This window comes from Clarias gariepinus, chromosome 23 (genome assembly GCF_024256425.1).
Source record: "Clarias gariepinus isolate MV-2021 ecotype Netherlands chromosome 23, CGAR_prim_01v2, whole genome shotgun sequence".
NCBI classification, from domain to species: Eukaryota; Metazoa; Chordata; class Actinopteri; order Siluriformes; family Clariidae; genus Clarias; species Clarias gariepinus.
The window spans coordinates 13150148-13169641 of NC_071122.1; the positions used below are offsets into that span (position 1 = coordinate 13150148).

At 37.2% G+C, this 19494-nt stretch overlaps 2 protein-coding genes across 3 annotated transcripts in view; one reads left to right on the forward strand and one right to left on the reverse strand.

Annotated features, from left to right (window-relative positions):
* Positions 1-2322: 2322 nt before the first annotated feature.
* Positions 2323-5900, reverse strand: cnbpb (CCHC-type zinc finger, nucleic acid binding protein b). Of its 2 annotated transcripts, none has more exons than XM_053484562.1 (5): positions 5808-5900; positions 4611-4782; positions 4457-4522; positions 3577-3775; positions 2323-3415 (listed from the first exon to the last, which is right to left on the reverse strand). In XM_053484562.1, exons 2-5 carry the CDS (start codon positions 4711-4713, stop codon positions 3298-3300), a joined length of 486 nt encoding a protein of 161 aa, XP_053340537.1. In that variant the 5' UTR covers positions 4714-4782; positions 5808-5900; the 3' UTR covers positions 2323-3297. The 2 variants fall into 2 exon arrangements, with proteins under 2 accessions (XP_053340537.1, XP_053340536.1); XM_053484561.1 differs by lacking the exon at positions 5808-5900 and adding an exon at positions 5649-5669.
* An 8478-nt stretch (positions 5901-14378) lies between these two features.
* Positions 14379-19494, forward strand: part of raf1b (Raf-1 proto-oncogene, serine/threonine kinase b) — a 35897-nt gene continuing 30781 nt past the window's right edge. Inside the window, exon 1 of the mRNA XM_053483916.1 lies at positions 14379-14443. The gene's annotated coding sequence lies outside the window, so the exon portion shown is untranslated. The remainder of the gene's footprint in view (positions 14444-19494) is intronic.

The following is a 19494-nucleotide window of genomic DNA, read 5'->3' on the forward strand; positions in this document are numbered from 1 at the left end:
AGGCTTCTGCAAATTTATACAGGATAAGTATTGTAGAAGTTGAAGGATAAAGAAGTACTGATATTTTCTATTTATTTCATATATTAAGACATTTGGTCAATTCCAATGTTATGGATGTGACATTTGACCTCATTATGAGTCAGTCACTGCCTAAACCAGTTTTAAAAAGCTGCTGAAAAAGACTTAAGAAAATTACTACTTGTATTTTGGATTTGATGCCTGCATGTTATTTTACACCTTTATATATATTAACTGTTTTATAAAACAACAGAAGAAAAAGAAAAGCAGTTCCCTTTAATTCAACATCAAACTTTAAATATCCTTAAAATATCACTTTTTGTGCACGCACACCTCATTTTTAATGGAGAAAACACATTCTGCCAATGCAGTGACATGTACATTTGACATTTGCTTTTTTCAAATCAATTCTCATAGCATTGCACAAAGCCCAGAAGCAGCTAGAGGCTTTTTATAGGTTGCCTATTTATATGAGCAAGTCATCATGAAGGCCTGCCACTGAAATTGATCCCAACTTTCAAAGGACCCTCAGGTTCAAATTTAGCACACAATCAAGTTTGCTCATGAAGGGAAGACGGGCCAAGCAGTCAAGAGCCAATCAGGAGGCACTTAGTAGAGCTTCATTTGCTACCCTGGGGAGTAGCGGAACACATAAAAATAACTGATCTATCAGTCAATGAAATGTAATTATCCAGGATGTGATGAATAGTCAGTTAGGTTTATGTGGATAATGTGGTGTTCAATGCCCTCTTTTACAGTATTACTAATAACTAAAGTGAGGCTGGATGAGTGCAGTCATTAGCTGTTTTAAGACAAGTGAATTGACTTTAGTGACAAGCCCAACTATTTTTTCCAGGCAAGTATTATTTTTTTAAATCCCCAAATTCCATACTTACCTCCCTCTTGTAGACTTTTTCATAAATAAGTACCCTGCATATACCTAGTTCAGTTTATACATTTCTTATGGTCACAAACCTGCATAAATTCCTGTTTGTCTTGGTTTTTAATGAGGCATAACATTTAAACAACCTGCATAATATTGTGTACAACCCCTGCATGATGCCAAAACAGCTCTGAAGTCTTTTGAGGCACAGACTCCACAAAACTTCTGAAGGTGTGCTGTGGTATCTGGCATCAAGATGTTAGCAGCATATTCTTTAAGTCCTCCAAGTTGCAAGGTGTGGCCTCCTTGGATTGCACTGGTTTGGAATTTGGAGGTCGAGTCAACACCTTTAACACTTGTCATGTTCCTCAAACCATTCCTGAACTATTTTTGCAGTGTGGTAGGGTGTGTAATCCGACTGAAAGCAGCTACAGCCAATAGATGATTCCTTTGCTATGATGGTGTGTACATAGTCAGATGCAACGTTTAGGTGGGTGGCAGAGGCAGTCTGATGCCAGAGCATCACACTGCCTCTGCCAGCTTGCTTTCTTCCCATAGTACATTCTGGTGCCTGGTATTTTCCCAGGTCAGTCATTAGGATTTAAAAGAAAACATAATTCATCAGACCATCTTCTTTAATTGCTCGATGATCTAGTTCTGATGCTCATGTGCTAATTTTAAATGCTTTGAGCAGTAGGCAGGGGGCAGTATGAGAATTCTTGACTGGTCTGTAGCTACACAGATCCATATGCGGCAACATCCTTTCTGTTATAATGGGCATGATTTTTTTTTTCAGCAATTCGTGCTACAGATAGCACTTCTGTGGAGTTTAACCAAACAAACTAGCTATCATCAGTGTGTTTTGAGCACCCATGACTATGGTGCCTGCTCTGCATGTCTGTCTACAGACCACTTTTGGTAGCTATTATCTCCTGCATATTGGGAACACACTTCAAGACTTGTCTTTTTTGAGAATCTCTGAGTTTTCTAGCTCTCACAATTAGGACCATTTCAAATTGCTGTATCAACTTAATATCAACTTTGAGACCTAACTGGTTATTTGGTATCGTATATATTCCTCCAGTAATTATTGCTGATCTGTGTAAACTTGATGTCACTAGCATACTATCCATCATACATAGTTTAAGACACAAAAAAGTGTTCTGAAACCCATAATTAACCAATACTACATTTTGTGAGGTGACAGTTTTACAAAAAAAAAGTGTCTAAGCTTTAATCTTAATTAAGACAAATAAGATATTATTAATTTTCTACAATCTGACGACCCCACAAAACTACCCAAACCACCCATCTTCTTGGTAGCCCACTGTTGTGTGTCACCTTGACCATCAAGTATTAAAGTAAATTGGAAAGTCCACTCAGGGAAAAAAACAAAAAAAAAAAAAACACTTCAGTCTCACTCCCCTTCCTCCTCCAGCTTTATTGATAGTTAAAATTTCATTTCTATGTTCTAGGACTTCAGTTGCTTTTACCTTCCGACTTAAAAACTGAGTACAAGCGAATGATAAGTTTTTTTGTTTTTTTTTTACTTTTACAGTAGTCTAAGTGATATTGTACAAAAATAACATTTGATTTCTGTGAAAACATTCACCTTTCTCCACACTCCAAATCATATTGTTTCCCCTCCCACTACTATTTCACTGAAGTTTTTTTTCCCCATCTTGGGTAAAATGACCTGCAACTGTGGGATTCCACACTTAACATTTTGATTTCGTAGCTGCTCCCCTCAACCAAACTTGCACCTTACAAAGATATTGTTCTCCTCAATTACCTCATGTTCTTTCATGATTTGAATGTGCTGTAAACTTGCTTGTCAATGATGCATTTAATAACCTTTTTCTCCACTTAGCTGCGTGCTGCTGGTTGGGCCTGGGCAGATCTGACTGCATAAGTCCTGTACTGCTTTCCCAGGTTTATCACTCTTAGCACAACTCACTACCACTGTTTAAAAAATAAAGACAAACGGAAAAAAAAAGGCAAATCATACCCGGAAGTTCACATTTCCATGATTTTTTTTCCCTACTGATCTCTCGCTAAGGCCTTGTTCGATGAGGCCCAGAGAGGCTGACTCGACAACATTTCTTAGCTGCGTACTCCCACTCAACTCACTCACATCCCTGTTCACCAGTGGCATGGAAAGGGGGTTCTTTAACAAAGCATTATACATAACACCTCTACCAAACTAAACATAAACTTTTTTGTATCAAATGCAGAAAGTGGAAAACAATTTTCCACCCCTTTCCTTCTTTTAACGCGTCAAGAGCTCACTGGCCTGGGACTAGCCTCTATCTGCCAACCTTTGGCCAGTGAAGAGGATTCAGAGAAAATAATACAACCATCAATCAGAAAAAGAAGGGGCGACCAGGAAACCAGGACTAAGCAGTGGCCTCGATGGTGCATTCCTTTGCCAGGTGCCCGGATTTGCCACAGTTGTAGCAGTTGACTTCGCTCGCCTTGCTGCACTGGACAGCGACGTGGCCAATTTCACCACACCTACACACAAAAAGATATGAGCGGGGCAAGATGCCAAGAAGAAGAAAAAGAAAGAAAAAAAAACACTTAACGTTAAGACAAGCAAAATGACAATGTCCAATGTAGGATATTAAAAAGTTTTTTTCTCAGAACAATTAAGCACAATTAACTTTAACACCTACCTGTAGCACTTGACCTTCTCACAGCCTTTCTGTATGTGCCCAAACCCGCCACAGGAGTAGCACTTCTGTTCGTTGGCGTGGTCGCAGTCTCGAGCCACATGTCCAGCTTTGCCACAGTTGTAGCAGACCTGCTCTCTCTCCTTCTTGGGCTCCTTGCAGTCCCTGGAGATGTGGCCACTCCTTCCGCAGTTGTAGCAGGCTGCAGAAGATTTGGTGCAAGGTAGAGGGGGAAAAAAAGGGATCAATAAAATGTGGAAACTGCTAGAAAGCTTAAGGCTGCAATGAGACCAAATTTTTCAACCACCGCTTGCATTATGTGGCAGTGCATTTAAGCAAGTATAATGGTTTATCATATAAACCACCTGGCCGAAATTAACCAATAAATAAATAAAAACAAACAAAGGCAAACTAAGATTGTGTAATTAATCACGGCCACTGGTATGAGGTCATTAAGCTAAGACATATTTATTGGCTAATAATAATTTTCTTAATTAATTAACATGCATTAATGCTTTAATATATTTTAACTGGCTGCATTCACTTTGCTCTATTTATGCAAAGTCTGATTTAATAATATATTATAATTTGGAGGGAAAAAAAATTCTGCCATGGTCACTTAAAAGTAAAGCATGATAAAACAATTCTATTCTTGGAGCAGTATAATCACTTTAACCACTGTGATGTCATTAGTCATTGCAGTGTCATTTTTCATTCTGAACACTAATTAGTGTTAAATAATCCAAACTTGGTCCAGATTTAGGGAAACTGAACTGTAAAAAGCTAAATTAAAATGCTAAGATTTTCCTCTTTAACTGTGTAAGCTCCACTGTCCCAGTGTAAATGCAGAATCATGTTATATGCAGCACAGACATACACATACCATCTTCAGTTCTTTCACAGTCTCTTGCAACATGGCCTGGCTCCCCACAGCGATAACAAAACAGATCTGCATGAGAGACAGGACAAGGTGGTGTTTGAATGGTTTCTAAAAATCAACACAAGACTTCACAGCTGCAACCCCGGCAAGCTCTCACCTTTCCCCCTTCCACGACCTTTACCACGGCCGCGGCCAGCGTTCGGGCAGTTCTTGATCCAGTGGCCGGTCCGGCCGCAGCCAAAGCACTCATTGCTGCTCATCTTCGTCTCAAACTAAAGCTGGTGAAGAAAAAGACAAATGCTGTTCTAAAAATAAGGACGTCCTACAAGCTGGAAAATAAACACAACAGACAGACAGGCCTGATTAGTAGTGCTTTCAGTTAATTCATTTTGACAAACTAAAGACATTGCTGAATCGACAGAGCCAGTGTAATTGACTAATAACTGAAATATAAAAACGTTTTATTTTAAACATATAAATTAGTTACTTCAGTACTGCTAAAAAACTATAAAGTCACTTCTCAACCTGCCAAAGCTAACATGCAAATGTCTCTGAGCTCCTGACTCGCTAGAGGGAGAAAGTTTTCTGTTTCAGAGCAGCCATAAAACACACACTGATCAACTTACAGCAGCAACACACTTCTCTACTCTAAGAAATGACATGTCTACATATAGACTCTACATTTGGTAAGTGTGTGTCTGTGTGGAAGTCACTGACCAGCATGCCTAGCTCAACTCGGGGGCTAGCACATATACATACACACACACACACACACACACTATGGTGCTAGAGCCCCAACATGCCAGTTTGTTTAGGTCACCACTTAGATACATGTTCATAAAACAAATTAAAAAACATCACACACTGATACAAAAATTAACTTTGATGGTTGAGTTGTTTGGGGGTTAATTTCGTCCTTTGACGACTCAATGGAGCTGCGCCACACACACACTCATACACTCTCTCTCTCGCACACACACACACACACACACACAGGGAGTCCCACGACGACGTTCTAAAGCTAGTCCTTACCTCCCCCCCCGGACATTTAGCTCAGTGTCACACTTAAAACAATCACACGTTTCCCCACACGGAAATCCTCACACTAACGCCTGACTACACGCGCAGCGAGTTTTCCCGCGCGCGCATGGCGCAGTAGGCCAATCGAAAAAAAACAACATGGCAACTCGTTTACCTTCAACACCACAACAGATTCGCGTCGGAGTTTTATCCAATTTGGGCTGTTTCTAAAAATAAAACCAGTCCTCCCAAACACCGAGACGGTTTCGCACTCAACATTAATAGTAATATATCTTGTTTTCCTGCAGACATATTTTGGAAAACACGCACTCACCTCGGTTAAGCGCTCCGTTGCTTGGTTTCTGTTTTTCAGGTCTCCTCCCTCTCCCTCTCTCTCTCTCTGCGCTGCTGCGCCACGCGCCGTTTGCGCACGGCACGCAAAAACCCCAGGGTAGCCAGATTGGTAAAAATATCATCATTCAGGTTGCCAGATATTATTAAGTACAAAAAAATTAAACCACTTGACCCCTGACCGGATTAAAGATGAAACATCTTTACTAAATGTGCTACCAATCTGTTCTGTGCATGTGTCGAAACTAAGACATTGCACGATAACATTTTCACGACATTTTAACCATTTTTAGCCATTTTTTTGTTTTGCTGTTTTTTAAATAAAGATATACTGTATGTAGGCCTCAGGCAGCATGGTGGCTTAGTGGTTAACGCTGTTGTTTTTCCACCTCCAGGGTCCGGGTCCGGTTCCTGTATCGGGGTCTGTGTGCACAGCGCTTGCATGTTGGCTGGTTTTCTCCTGGTACTCCGGTTTCCTCCCACAGTCCAAAACGCAGATTAAGCTAACTGGCTTTCCCAAATTGGTTGTAATGTTTGAACGAGCATGTGTATATGCCCTGCGATGTAAAGCAAACTTGTCCAGGCCTTGTGCCCTAAGTCTCCTGGGATAGGCTCCAGTCCCCCGTGACGATGTGAGTGAGTGAGTATAGGGATCATGCTCGTGCAGTATAGAGTGACATATCCTCTTTTTCAGCACAACCTAGGCGATATAATAAACTGAATTGTATTTAATTTTAACCAACTATACCAGGGGTCAGCGAACTTAAACACTCAAAGAGCCATTTGGAGCCGTGAATCACAAAACCTTTTTGACATCTAAAATGACGATAACACTGCATATATAATTTTTTACCTTTATGCAACTGTGTGTTGCATTTATGAAAATCAATGAACTGCTACAGAGAAAGCAAAATTTTATTTTTGCCTGCAACAAAAACATTTTGAAAAAAAAGGACCCCGGGTTGAAGCTTTTTTTCAAATAAAATACTAAATGTTTATTTCCTCCTTGAATTCATAAAAAACAAAAAAGCGAACTTAAATTATACACCTGCAGCAAACCAAAGAATGCCATCTGCTTATGTGTGCCTTTATCCTTTTATCGTGTGCACTGGAGCGTGCAGTCAGCGGTCAACTTGAATAAAAGCTTAATAAAAAAAAAAACATGTTTTATTTTAATGTTGGAAGATTACTCTAATCTTATAAATTACAATTACATTTAAAAACTAATGAAATAAATTAAATACAATTAAATTAAATAATTAAAGGAAAAGCATAGGGATAAAAGAGCCATATGCGGCTTCAGAGTCGCAGGGTGCTGACCCCTGAACTAAATAAACAAAACTGAGGAAAAAAATTATGAGCCACACAGGCAAAAAAATAGCACAGATACACATAATCACACATTTTTCTGGTTGTTTTCAGTGTTGTTTTTGGGTTTTTATGACCCATTTTGGGAGTTCCCATATTTCTATACTGGATCAATTTACTTTTTATAAAAGTAAAGATAACTATCGTTCTACCTGACATATCCGAATACCTAAATGCACAGTTTAATGTCTGAAGCCTTCTCATTAATATATATATATATATATATATATATATATATATATTTTTTTTTTTTTTTTTTTTTACCCCACATTGACCCATGCTGTGTTGCTGACATAGATCTGTGCCACTTGGGTTTCAATGGTTTAACCATGAATATTTGCATGCACACACTAGTTTTGATGCACAACACAGCTGATGGCTGATAATGCCATGCTTGTGTAATCGTGTACAAATCTTATTTGCATTGCAACTTTTTGACTTAAAAGTATTGGTAAAATATTTGCATATACAAATAACTTTTAGGGCACACTTCTGAAGTTAGCTGTTAATTACATGCTGGGAAACGTTATAGTTTTTTTGTATTTTTATCACATAATGTTGTAGGTTTGCGCTACAGTAGCATAGGTTCAGGACAATATATATTTAAACAAGTACACAATTTTAGAAATATTTTTGTTTCTATACACCACCACAATTGGTTTGAAAATACACAATCAAGATGTGATTGAAGTGTAAACTTTTAGATTTAATTTTCAATTCAAAATTAAATGTTAATGAAAACGTTGCATTAACTGTAGGAATTACAGTCATTTTTTTACAAAGCTGTTTCATTTTTACAAGCTTAAATATATTGGTGTTTGTGAGGTAAGAGGTCTGGAGCTTATACAGAGGTATTGATACAAGTGAAAGAGGTCAGCCTTTAATTTTATAGATAGATAGATCGATAGATAGATACCAAAATGATTGTAAGAGAAGAAAATGGAGGGAGAAAGGGTTCATGATCCAAAGCAAACCATAGCATAATCAAATTTGGTGGCCAAAGGAATTGGGTCACTGGTGTTTATCAATGATGTGACTGTAAATAAAAGTACCAGAATGAATTCTGAAGCGCGTAGAGTTCTACAGTCTATACAGATTCAGTCAAATGCTGCAAAATTCAGGAAACAAGGGCTGAGTAAGTCATATGACCTGAATCCAACTGCACATGATTTTAACTTACAAATCTAAACAAAGGAAGATAAACCTAAATTAGACCTACAAACAAGCAGCAACTGAAACCAGCTGCAGTAAAGGCTTGGCAAAGCATATTGCTGTTGCCTGCTGTTTACCTTTGCTGCTTTTGACTGTGCTGCAACGTACTGTTTAAATCACATCATCAAATTTGCTGATCACGCTAAAGTTGTAGACCTCATTAGCAACAATGAGGAATCAGCATACAAAGTGGAGGTGAGCCAGCACAGAATGATGCTCACTTAGGCTAGGCAAACACCAGTGTGGCTCAATACCACTGCATACTTTGTTTGAGAAAACTGAATTCGATAATAATAGATAATTAAAGTTACATTTTTTTCACTATTATCCTACCAACATTTTACAGTTTACAGCCAATGTTCTGTGTATATATGGTCCTGGATATTTATGAATGTTCCGTTCCATATACTTATTGTCCTGGACTCATCTTACTGCTATATAATTGCATTTCATACCACTGTATGTAATCTCTGAAACGGAGGATGAGGATATAAGGTCAGTGCCAATCTGAAAATGAGGATGGCAGCTTTATACAGTATATGTCTGGAATGTCTCTTCGAGCCATTTGTACACAATTGCAGATGCCAAGATTCAAGTTTAAATTATTATACTAAAATACAAGTTATTGGAAGGAGTTGCCACTTTGTCAAGGTAGGGAAGAAGACACAAACAACTCAACTTAAAGGAACCTGGATTGGATGACCAAAAACAACCCAGGAGCTACTGAGGCACAGGCCTGCTATAAACTGGAAGCTGGTGGAACACCGATGTGACTGTCTATAGTCAAATGATTTTTACATCACCATGAACTGAAAGGCTGCCATCCAAGAAAGAAGCACCAAAATGATGGGTCTGTCTGTGCCATCCTGTCCAAGGTGCCCTTCTTCACATCACTTCTTCACCTTCACATCACCCCATGCTCAGTACTCCACCAAAATTGGTACTATTGTACTTATTAATTAATAAGTGTAAGTGTGCCCTCTGGTGATGATTCCAAGTACAGGCAGGATTCTGGATATGGATCCACACTAAATGATATAGTCTGTATAAATAATATAATGATTAGGTTGTTTAAGGGTTAAGATAGTTGTTTTTGGTTATGTTATATAGTAAAATAAGTGCCCCTATATGAATCAGGTACTTTTTCCTCATGCCAGAGTGCAAACAGATTATATCACAGTTAACTAGGATTGTTAAGAGGCCACAAGCATATCTTTTATCAAGACCAATGCTTCTTCCTTTGAAAAAGAATAATTTATAAAAAAAAAGAATAATAACAGATCACCACGAAAAAAAAAAACACAAATTGTAGAGCTTATTGTAGAGCTTATTTTAGATTGTAATTGTTCTTTCCCCCAGCTCAAGTGTCAGTTCAAAACAGAACGGCACATCATCCATTAATTGCACCAAATATATCATAGACAACAGGGACAAAAGTAAAATAGACTCATTTAGCTGAGTGACCTTAAAATAATTAACAGAAGTGGCGCAGTGGTAAAGTGCTCGCCGTATTAGCAGAAGATCACTTGTTTGATTCCCAGGTGTTGCTGTAGCCTCTCGCCGGGGGCCTACAAAGAGCTGATTGGCCGAGCTCTCTTTTAGCATGGTGGGATAAAAGGCATAGCAATCCTGGGTGTCTATAAGCTCATGGATAGCGCTATCATCTGTGTTATGCTGCCCCCAGGGTTGCAGAGCGAGCAGCGTCACGTGGTTCTAAGGAAACCATTCGGCCCTCCGCCCTGTTGTTGGCCATGGTGTGTGGGAGCCAACCTGGTGACAGGTGGAATTGGATACGACTAAATTAGGGAGAAAAAGATGGAAAAAAGAGAAGATAATAAAATTTGTTAAACGCCAATCATATCATATAGTATGATGTGGTTGATTACATTCTGCTTGAATATCGGTCAAGGTTTTCCAGTAAAATATTCTTTGTGAACTTGTCCTTTCTAAGGATCTCTGCACTCTGTATGACCTCCCTTTACGGGGATTTCAATAACACCAAGAATATCAATACATATTTTTTGTGCTTTTAGTTATAAGTATCGTACTGAGTAGTTATGCACTTCTTTATGTACACCGGTACAACTGCTTGTTAAAGCAAATATCTAATCAGTCAATCACATGGCAGTACATAAAGTAGATCTCTGATAACCTACTCTCACTTTTTCCATTGTCACCTAATGAGCCTCTTCATGCAGGGGAGGATCCTTGAGCCTGGAAGATACAAATATGTAGAATATTACCAACTCCTTACAGACTAAAATCTGCTTGGATGAGTAGTGAAATGTTTGACCTAACATAAAAAAAAGTCTAGCTGACATGACTCCCACCCCAAACCCCAGCCTCTGTGTGCAGTGCCGGTCCCAAGCTGTGAGGGAAGGGCACCTGATGTAAAACCTGTGCCAAGTTGTGTGTGGATAAAAGTGGTCTTTTGTGGTGGCCCTTTGATAAGAGCAGCCAAAAAACAGACCAAAAAAGAAAATTACATTATCCAAAAACTAGAGTTCTGGTTTTATTAAGTATGCAGAATTAAGCATGTTTAATATATTCATCATGAAATGAATGTACAGTTTTAATATACAAATATTTCTAGGAATGTAAAAAAAAAAAAATAGTGAAGAGTAATTGTGATATCTATTTGTATTTTAAATCACCTCTAGAGTCTCACTTTTAAGGCACTGTGGAAGAAAAACATCTTACTCTAGCTATTACTGACCAACAGAGATGAATGCACATTAATTCATCTCCATTAATCATTTGCACTCATTGTCACACCTTGCTGAAAGGGTAAGTTTTAGTCATGATTAAATCATGGTTTATTTTTCTGAGTAAAGAGATTAGGTTTAGATTGGATAAAATTTAATTTAGCCATTTAATTATAATAAACTTTGCAGCATATTGCCTGCAGATATTATATTTCTATATGTATTTTACATGAATTTTGGATCAACATTAAATTTAATAATCCCAATTGTTATTTTTTTAGCCTGGTAAATCAGAACTGACCCAAGATAGATTTAGTAATGGTAATTAAATGTTAAAGTTTCAGATTTAGTTGCTGGAAAATCCAGTTTGTTCAGACCAGGAAACAGCTGCAAAAAACAGACGCTGATCTGGTCAGACTGGTAGATCATCTTCATCAACTAATAAGGGCTGATTAAAAAAAAAAAAGGTTTCTGAAAATCTAATGATAATGCTACATCCTTTTATTTTTCATTTTAAACAATCCCTAAAATGACACACAATCTCTAAAATATGAATACTTTAAACCAGTGTTGGGTTTTAAATCTGAGGTAAGAACCACTTGATGGACCACTTGTCTAAGGCAATTGTCAGCTGGCTCTGACATGTTTGCTGACAGGGTGAAAAACATACGTACACATGCACATAATAGAGGGTTGCATGTTCTCTTGTTTATCCATAGAAAAAGAGACTTTTAGGTCCTGTGTCAGATGCTCTCATCACATACATCTACTAATACATCAGAGATCATGAGGGTATGGTAAGTCAGCCTTTAGCAATGTTGCCTTGCACCTCCAGGTTGCTCCCTGTGTTCTCCCTACCTACTTTGTCGGTTTCCTCCGGGTACTGTGGTTTCTCCTACAGTCCAATTGGAAGAGGCTGATTTCTGCCAGTGTTTCCAGATCATCCGTAGTGTTCGAGTGTGTGAGTAGTTGTGTGTGTGTGTGTGTGTGTGTGTGCGTGTGTGCCTGCTCTGGGATTGGCTTTAGGCCCGATTTAACCGCACACTAGATAAGCATTATGGAAAAGAATGAATGGATGAATGAATAAATGAATGAATGAAAGAGAAGACAAGCAATAAGGTAAATGGACAATAAGCAAATGATGACCAGTTTGACCAGGTCAGCCTATAGTTGGGCAGCTTGTTGTTATAGTAATATGACACAATTCAAGTATAACAATTTCTAAAGCTTAGGTGCAGTATGCAACAAGTTGAATTAAGATGTAGCTACATTTTAAGTAGACTTGGTGCATACTGCACCTAAGCTTTAGAAATACAGCCAAGTTGGAGGGAAGACACTTAATCTGGCAACACTGCAGTGTGTGGCTTTAAAGAAATGTCTATTGCATCTGGATGTGAACAAAACTAGCATCTAGTGTAGCGATTATGTCTGTTTCTCCATCCATGCTAGTGTATTCAGCATGCCTTTACATTACCAACAGTCACATTCTGCCAGAGCTAGTGTACCAGATAGTGAGGTAGCATAGTCCTATCTATTTTTAACTCATATTATTCAAGTTTAAGTTCAAGTAGGCTTTATTGTCACTTCAACCATATACCTGTACAGTTAGTACACAGTGAAACGAAACAACGTTCCCCCAGGACCAAGGTGCTACATGCAAAATAAATTTACAACATAAATTAACAGAAGAGCTAAACCTAGCTAACTAAGAGGCCGAGTTAGCTGGCTAGCGGAGACAAGACAGATTGACCTGACAACATAAATTTGAACAACATAAATTAACAACATAAATTAACAAAAACAAAAACTGCGAGAATACAGTATTTATAATAATAAATAAATAAGCCAAACAAATCTATCTATTTATCTAGCTAGCTAGCTAGCTACATGTTTATTTAATTATATGCCCAAATATCTATAGAATCTTCTTCTTTGTCTTTCTGTTGTTCGCTCTAAATAAACTAAATTAAAGGTCTTGGTGGAAACACTTCACACGTTGGCACGGCAGTGTTCACTTCTGCTCTAAGACCTACCTCAGTTTCTTTGTGGTTTTTCCCACTAACTAAATTATTCATACAAAATAATGGTGCAGCTACTATCCCAAGCATAATAGTCTATAAATAAATTATGAAGGTGTTATAGTTTTGTCTTTCTGAACATATTTTTGAGATAAACAAGGAAAATATGCCCTTATTGATAACCAGTAGAAGAGGGATTTTATTCATGCTGTTATGCACATTTCAGATCAAATTATACTCCTTTAGAGTGGAGAGAGAGAGAGAGAGCGAGAGAGCGCGCGCGAGAGAGAGATCTATTCTAGTGGGGACAAAGAGCAGAAATATCAGACAGTTTTGATCTTAAGGGGGCATTTATTTAAAAGGCATTTAAATTTTAAAAGGCATATTTCTTTAGTTAACTGATATAAAGGTTGGATTAAGCTTTAGGTGTAGGTACGGCATTAGGCAGCTGCATTAATAATGGTCAATGAAAAAGTCCTCACAAGGATAGTAGGATGAAAATGTGTGTGAGTGACTAAGTGAGAGAGAGAGAGAGAGAGAGAAAGAGAGAGAGAGAGGAATCATCTTACTGATGTGATGTTTGTGCATCTCCCTCCCAGAACACTAAATCAATACATTTGGAGCTGTAGTTGTCTCTTCATCTTTGTTAAGGTGGTTTTGTGCATCGTGGCTTTCTCCTAACAGTCTGCTGAATGTACTAAAACAAATTAACTATCTTTCATGCAAATTTATGAAAAGAACTGTATCCCAAATAATGTAATGTTCCAAAACAATTACATCCATCTGGATAATAAAATCATGACTAATACATATACAAAACATGTCCAAATTCATTAGTATCCACCGCTAATATCTATTTTGCAAGGCCTCTGAAGCCTCTGCTTCACAAAACCTAAAGTATCCACTTTGTTTTCCTCAAAGATGAGTGTTTGCTCGTCTGCTTTTCAGATGATGCCAACTCGAGGGAATACCTTAAATCTCGCTGGTGTGGATTTGGTTGCTCCTCCTCAGTCTCCGTGGCCTGGCCATGTGAGCTGAGTGCATTAGTGATGTCCTGGGATTTGAAGGGAGAGAGCTTGCACTGCCTGGAGAAGGCAATTTGCGGAACTCTGTGTGAAGACTTTGCAGATCCAAGTAGCCATGTTTCATTTATTTCTACAAGAATGATGTTGGGAAATGTTCACCCAGGCTCTAGCTTATTTAGTCAGTAGTTTTCGAATGGATTTAATAAAGAAGATAAGGTCTGTACTTGTTCTTTTTTGTGATTAAAGTGGAAGTCTGTCATGGACTGATGCCTTTGGCTTATTCTGTTTCTGGTAAGTGGCATTTACTTTATATTAAGCAGGCACATGTTAAGCAAGAAATTATATTGTTCTCCATGTCTTTCATTGTGAACGTAAGTAATCCTTCTATCTAAACCTATGAAATCCTTCTGAGCCATGAAGTGCTCAGTGAAGCATAGCCAATGGGTATGCTATTAAAAATAGAACTTTTATTATTTGATGTTGATTTGATAATTACCTCAATAACAGGTAAAATAAATATTGTCAAACTTAAAAACATAAAAAAATATTATAAAACACATGTTCTGTGAATTATTGTAAATAATGAACCTTATATTTGAATAGCTAATTAATAAATATACCTATAATTAAAGGTCTCCCTATTTGCTAAAAGTCTGAGAGGCCTTTTGTAGAAATACCAATCATAAAGAGACACATAATATGATGGGTAACGAGAAAGTCAACATGGTTATTCTTACAAATAAATTTAACAGTTGGTCTAAAAAGATGATACAGTATGTAGATAAATTAACGTGATCTCGAAGATGAATGTATTTCTTATACTATATGTTATATGCATTGCATGACGTTCATTTGTTTTATCCAGTTCATTTCCTCAGTTTAATTTCAGTCAGCTTTATTACATTTTTTAACTCAATTTAATTCAATTTAAAATAATATTAACATGTTAGAGACAGGCGCTGGTACTTTTAACGTCCCTAAACATCTAATTAGTAGTTTGAATCTGTTAATACATTAAGTATGTGGAATAAGGTCTACAGTAGGCATGTGGGATTAGTTACTTTAAGACATTTTTGAAAGCATTTAAATTATAATACAAGTAAATTTCCATAAATCCCACACACTTAAGTCCATAATCCACACTAATCCCACACACTTAAAATACATACTATTTGATAAACCAAGTCTAAGTTTCAAGGCCCTTCATTCACTATATGTTATAGTATGTAACATATACTGTATATATTGAATATGTTTATTCCCTATGAATGCATATTCTGTATATATATTGCATATTTTGTATATACTGTAGTATATTAGTATATGTACAGTATACGTATATATGCATTTATAGGGAATGCGACATGTGACTTTGCAGGGTTAGACAATGTACAGCTGTTATCATGTAGGGTGTAATCACTTTTGTTGCCAGCTATTTTGACAGTAATAGCTGTATGTATGGGTTATTTTCAAAGGACTGTACTGTTATACAAGCTGCACATTGACTACTCCAAAATATATCCAAGTTTCATTTTTATAGTATTGTCCTTTGAGAAGATATACTAAAATGCCTGCTAAAATTAAAAGGGTGTACTCACTTTTGTGACATACTACTGTATGCATTTATAGGGAATAAACATATTGATAGATGAATAGGTACATTTTACAAGTACAGTACTGTAAATATAGAAATATAATTTCCCAAAAGACTATTTTATAGTAGAACATTTCATGACTTACAATATAATCTTAGAAACATTTTATGATAATATTATCTTACCTATACAGTATTATCTTAGGAATGCTTAAACTGTGAAACCATGATGGTATGACAGGGGAAAAGAAAGAAAGAAAGAAAGAAAGAAAGAAAGAAAAACATTGGCAGGGATTAAAATTTATCTTCAAAGAAAACATTCTCTATACACTTTTATGCAGCCTACTGTACATATATCTCATAAAAAAAAAATTCAGAGAGCTAGAGAAAAATGCAAATTTTTAGCTTGAGATGAATTTTGCATCATTCGAAGTAAAAGCCTCTACTAAATAAAAAAACAAAACTGTAAGTGACAGGAAAACACAATATTCTGGAAAAAGTATGTGAGGCAAATTAAATTACAGAAACTTAAATATTTATGAATACTGTATGACTAACCAAATGCAATAGAGAAATCTTTATGGCTCACAAAATGTACATACACAATTACAATCGTTCCTTCCCATCTTATGAGTCATAAGCCCATTAATGCTTGTCTAGCAGTTCTCCCATTAAGATAAATGCGGTTGCAAATGGAAACTGGGAGCCATTCAGTTATTATAGTTGTAACTTTACGATTTATATTATTTGATTAATATTTATAATGCACTTTTACAAAATATATATTTGTTTTGCCAGTAATGCTTTCTGAACTGAAATACTTAGGTCAAAAACTCCTGTATGTATGATCTTATTACACACTATCATTTCAAGTTGCCTCAGAAAATGTAATAAAAAATGTTTTTTTTTTTTCATCAACCAAGTTGCAAAATAAATAGAGAAATACAGTTAAGACATTACTGTGATTAGAAATAATGATTTTTCCTTGGAAGAACAGATTATTGTTCCAGTTTTTTTTTTTTTTTACCTTTGTAGACATGTGGTATTTTGGTTGCCAGTTTGATGCTTCCTGAAACACTTCCTACAAATTGGATTGGCTTAATGGCCACATTTGTTTGTACAATGTGCCCAAGCTGCTCTCACAACACCTTAATAGATGAGATCTGGTGACTGTGCAGACTACTCATTAACAGACAAAATTCCAGATAAATTCTTCTTTCCTAAATAGGTTTTACATAATTTGATACAGTGTTTTGGATCGTTGTCTTATTGAAATAGCATGAAATTCGCTCCAATCGAGTGCTCTCCACAGGGCATGGCATGGTAATAAATTTCCTTGTTAACAATTCATCATGTCTCTTTTTAGCAGCAACAAAGCACGCTATATCATTATCTTTCCTCCACAATGCTTAAAATGTTCATTTTTGTGATCCAAACACCTCGAACTCCATGTGATGCATTTTTTCAATCATTCTGTCACCAGTGTCGGTGCCCATTTTACCCATTTTCATTTACAGGCCAGTCACAGATTTAGCCTTTTCTTTGCAACTCAGCTTAAAAAGCCCACTCACTTTACTGTTAAAAATGGGTATTTTGTGGGTCCTATTTAAACCAGTGTGATGTTTGATTCTTGAACCAAAGCCTATAATTTCTTTAACCTCCTGCAGAGTTGTTTGCTGGCGTCTCCCACTTTTTTTTTTTTTTATCCTGGTGATTGCAGGAATAGTAAAAACCATTTCTTGGCAATTGGTCACATGAAATTGGCTAAATTTTCCAAAGCAATAGATGTCTGACAAGTATTTGAGAAAGCTCTTTATTTCAGACTATTTTGAGACCATAAACAAACCTACAAATGCTGACGTTCCAGATACTCCAGTAGCCCAAAGAACCCTAGCAGGGCTGTGCAGAGACATTTTGAGGGGCAGGTGCTCAAAGAAAAAAAAAAAAAAAAGGCCATGTCCCTCTCTCTGGCCCCTGTCCACTTTTCCTTGTCTGACCTAACGCTCAGTTTCAATAATGCAAAATTTTGTAAGTTAATATATTCTTTAATTACCTATAATTAACATCTCTTACACCTAATAAATAATAAACTCACTGCACTGCAAGTTATGTTAAAAAGTAATAGACAGCAAACCTAAAAAAATAATCAATTTTTAATAATCAATAAAAATTATTGCTACTGTCTATGACTTAATATATTTACCATGTAAACAACTGGTACATGTGTTAACTTTGTTTTGTAAAATGCACCAAACAAGGGGCAAATACTCACTCACTCAATCACTCATTGTCTATACCACTTTATCCTGTATTCAGGGTCACAAAGGCTTGAAGCCTATCCCAGGGGACTTGGGGCACAAAGCAGGGTACACCCTGGACAGAGTGCCAATCCATAGCAGGGCACACACATACACACACTCACACAATCATTCACACACTGCTGGGAATTTGTGGAATGATAATTAGCCTAATCTGCATGTCTTTGGACTGTGGGAGGAAACCAAAGTACCTGGAGGAAACTCACCAAGCACGGGGAGAACATGTGGCAGGGATCAAACCTGTCCAGGACTTGAACCTGAAATACCAGGGGTAGCTCAGTGGTTAAGGCAGTGGACTATGGTTCGGAAGATCCCAGGTTCAAACCCTACAACCACCAAGTTGCCGCTGTTGGGCCCTTGAGCAAGGCCCTTAACCCTTAACTGCTTTGATGTGTAATGAGATTTAAAGTAAATAAATTGTAAGTCGCTCTGGATGAGAGCATCTGCCAAATGCCTAAATGTAAATGTAAATACACAGACACAAACACACAGATAAGCAAACCACTCATCAGCAGTAGAAATAGGAGGGCCAGAGTCAAGATTTGCACAGAAATATGCACATGAACCATAAAAGCCCTGAAACTAAGATTAACTTCTACCAAAGTAAAGGAAAGGGCGAAGTTTGGAGAAAGAATATACATGTATCTGCTCAAGATGTAAAACATACAAGCTTATAAGTCAGGCACGCTGGAGGTAGTGCTGTGACTGTGCTTTCATTGCTGCGTTTGGAACGGGCTCTTAAATTTTTATTGATGATGTAACTTGTGATGGTATCAGCAGAATGAACTGAGAAATCTACAGAAACATTATGTCTGCCAATTTATAGAGAAATCTATCCCATCTAATTAGGAGGTACTTCATTATACAGCAGGGCAATGACCCAAAATACACTGGCAATAGGACAAAATACTTCATTAGGCTTTTAAGGACTGATTGGCACAAAGTATACAGTATAAGATAAGATAAGATAATATATACAGAGTCATCCAAAGAAAATATACACATTGGCATTCATTTGGATGTTAATTTGGCATGTAGCGCCTATCAAATTCTTGTATTCCCTGATGACACTGTAAAATTATTCAGGAATTGTTTGAAGATCATGGTAAAAAGTTCAAGGTGTTGACTTGGCCTTAAACTAATTTCCCCAGATTTTAGTCAGATAGAGCATGAGATTCAGATTGAGATGTGCTGGACTAACAAATCCAATCCAGAAATGCACCATGTTGCAACTTTCAGGACTTAAAGTATCTGCTGCTAACACCTTGGTGCCACATACCACAGCACACCATCAGAGGTCTTGTGGAGTCCATGTATCCCGTCTTGGCCTTCATTCATTAATTTATTCGATTATCCTCCATAGTGCTTATCCTGTGCAGGGTGGTTGGGGCTTGGTGGCTATCACAGGAGACTTAGGGCACGGCATGAAC

What these genes read in the sequence shown, in the direction of transcription:
- cnbpb (XM_053484562.1), bottom strand. Translation starts at nt 4,713, where the DNA reads ATGAGCAGCAATGAGTGCTTTGGCTGCGGCCGGACCGGCCACTGGATC. An exon ending in AGGTCGTGGAAGGGGGAAAG is followed by an intron (nt 4,523 to 4,610) that starts GTGAGAGCTTGC and finishes TCTCTCATGCAG; the next exon opens with ATCTGTTTTGTTATCGCTGT. An exon ending in GAGAAGGTCAAGTGCTACAG is followed by an intron (nt 3,416 to 3,576) that starts GTAGGTGTTAAA and finishes TTTTGTGTGTAG; the next exon opens with GTGTGGTGAAATTGGCCACG.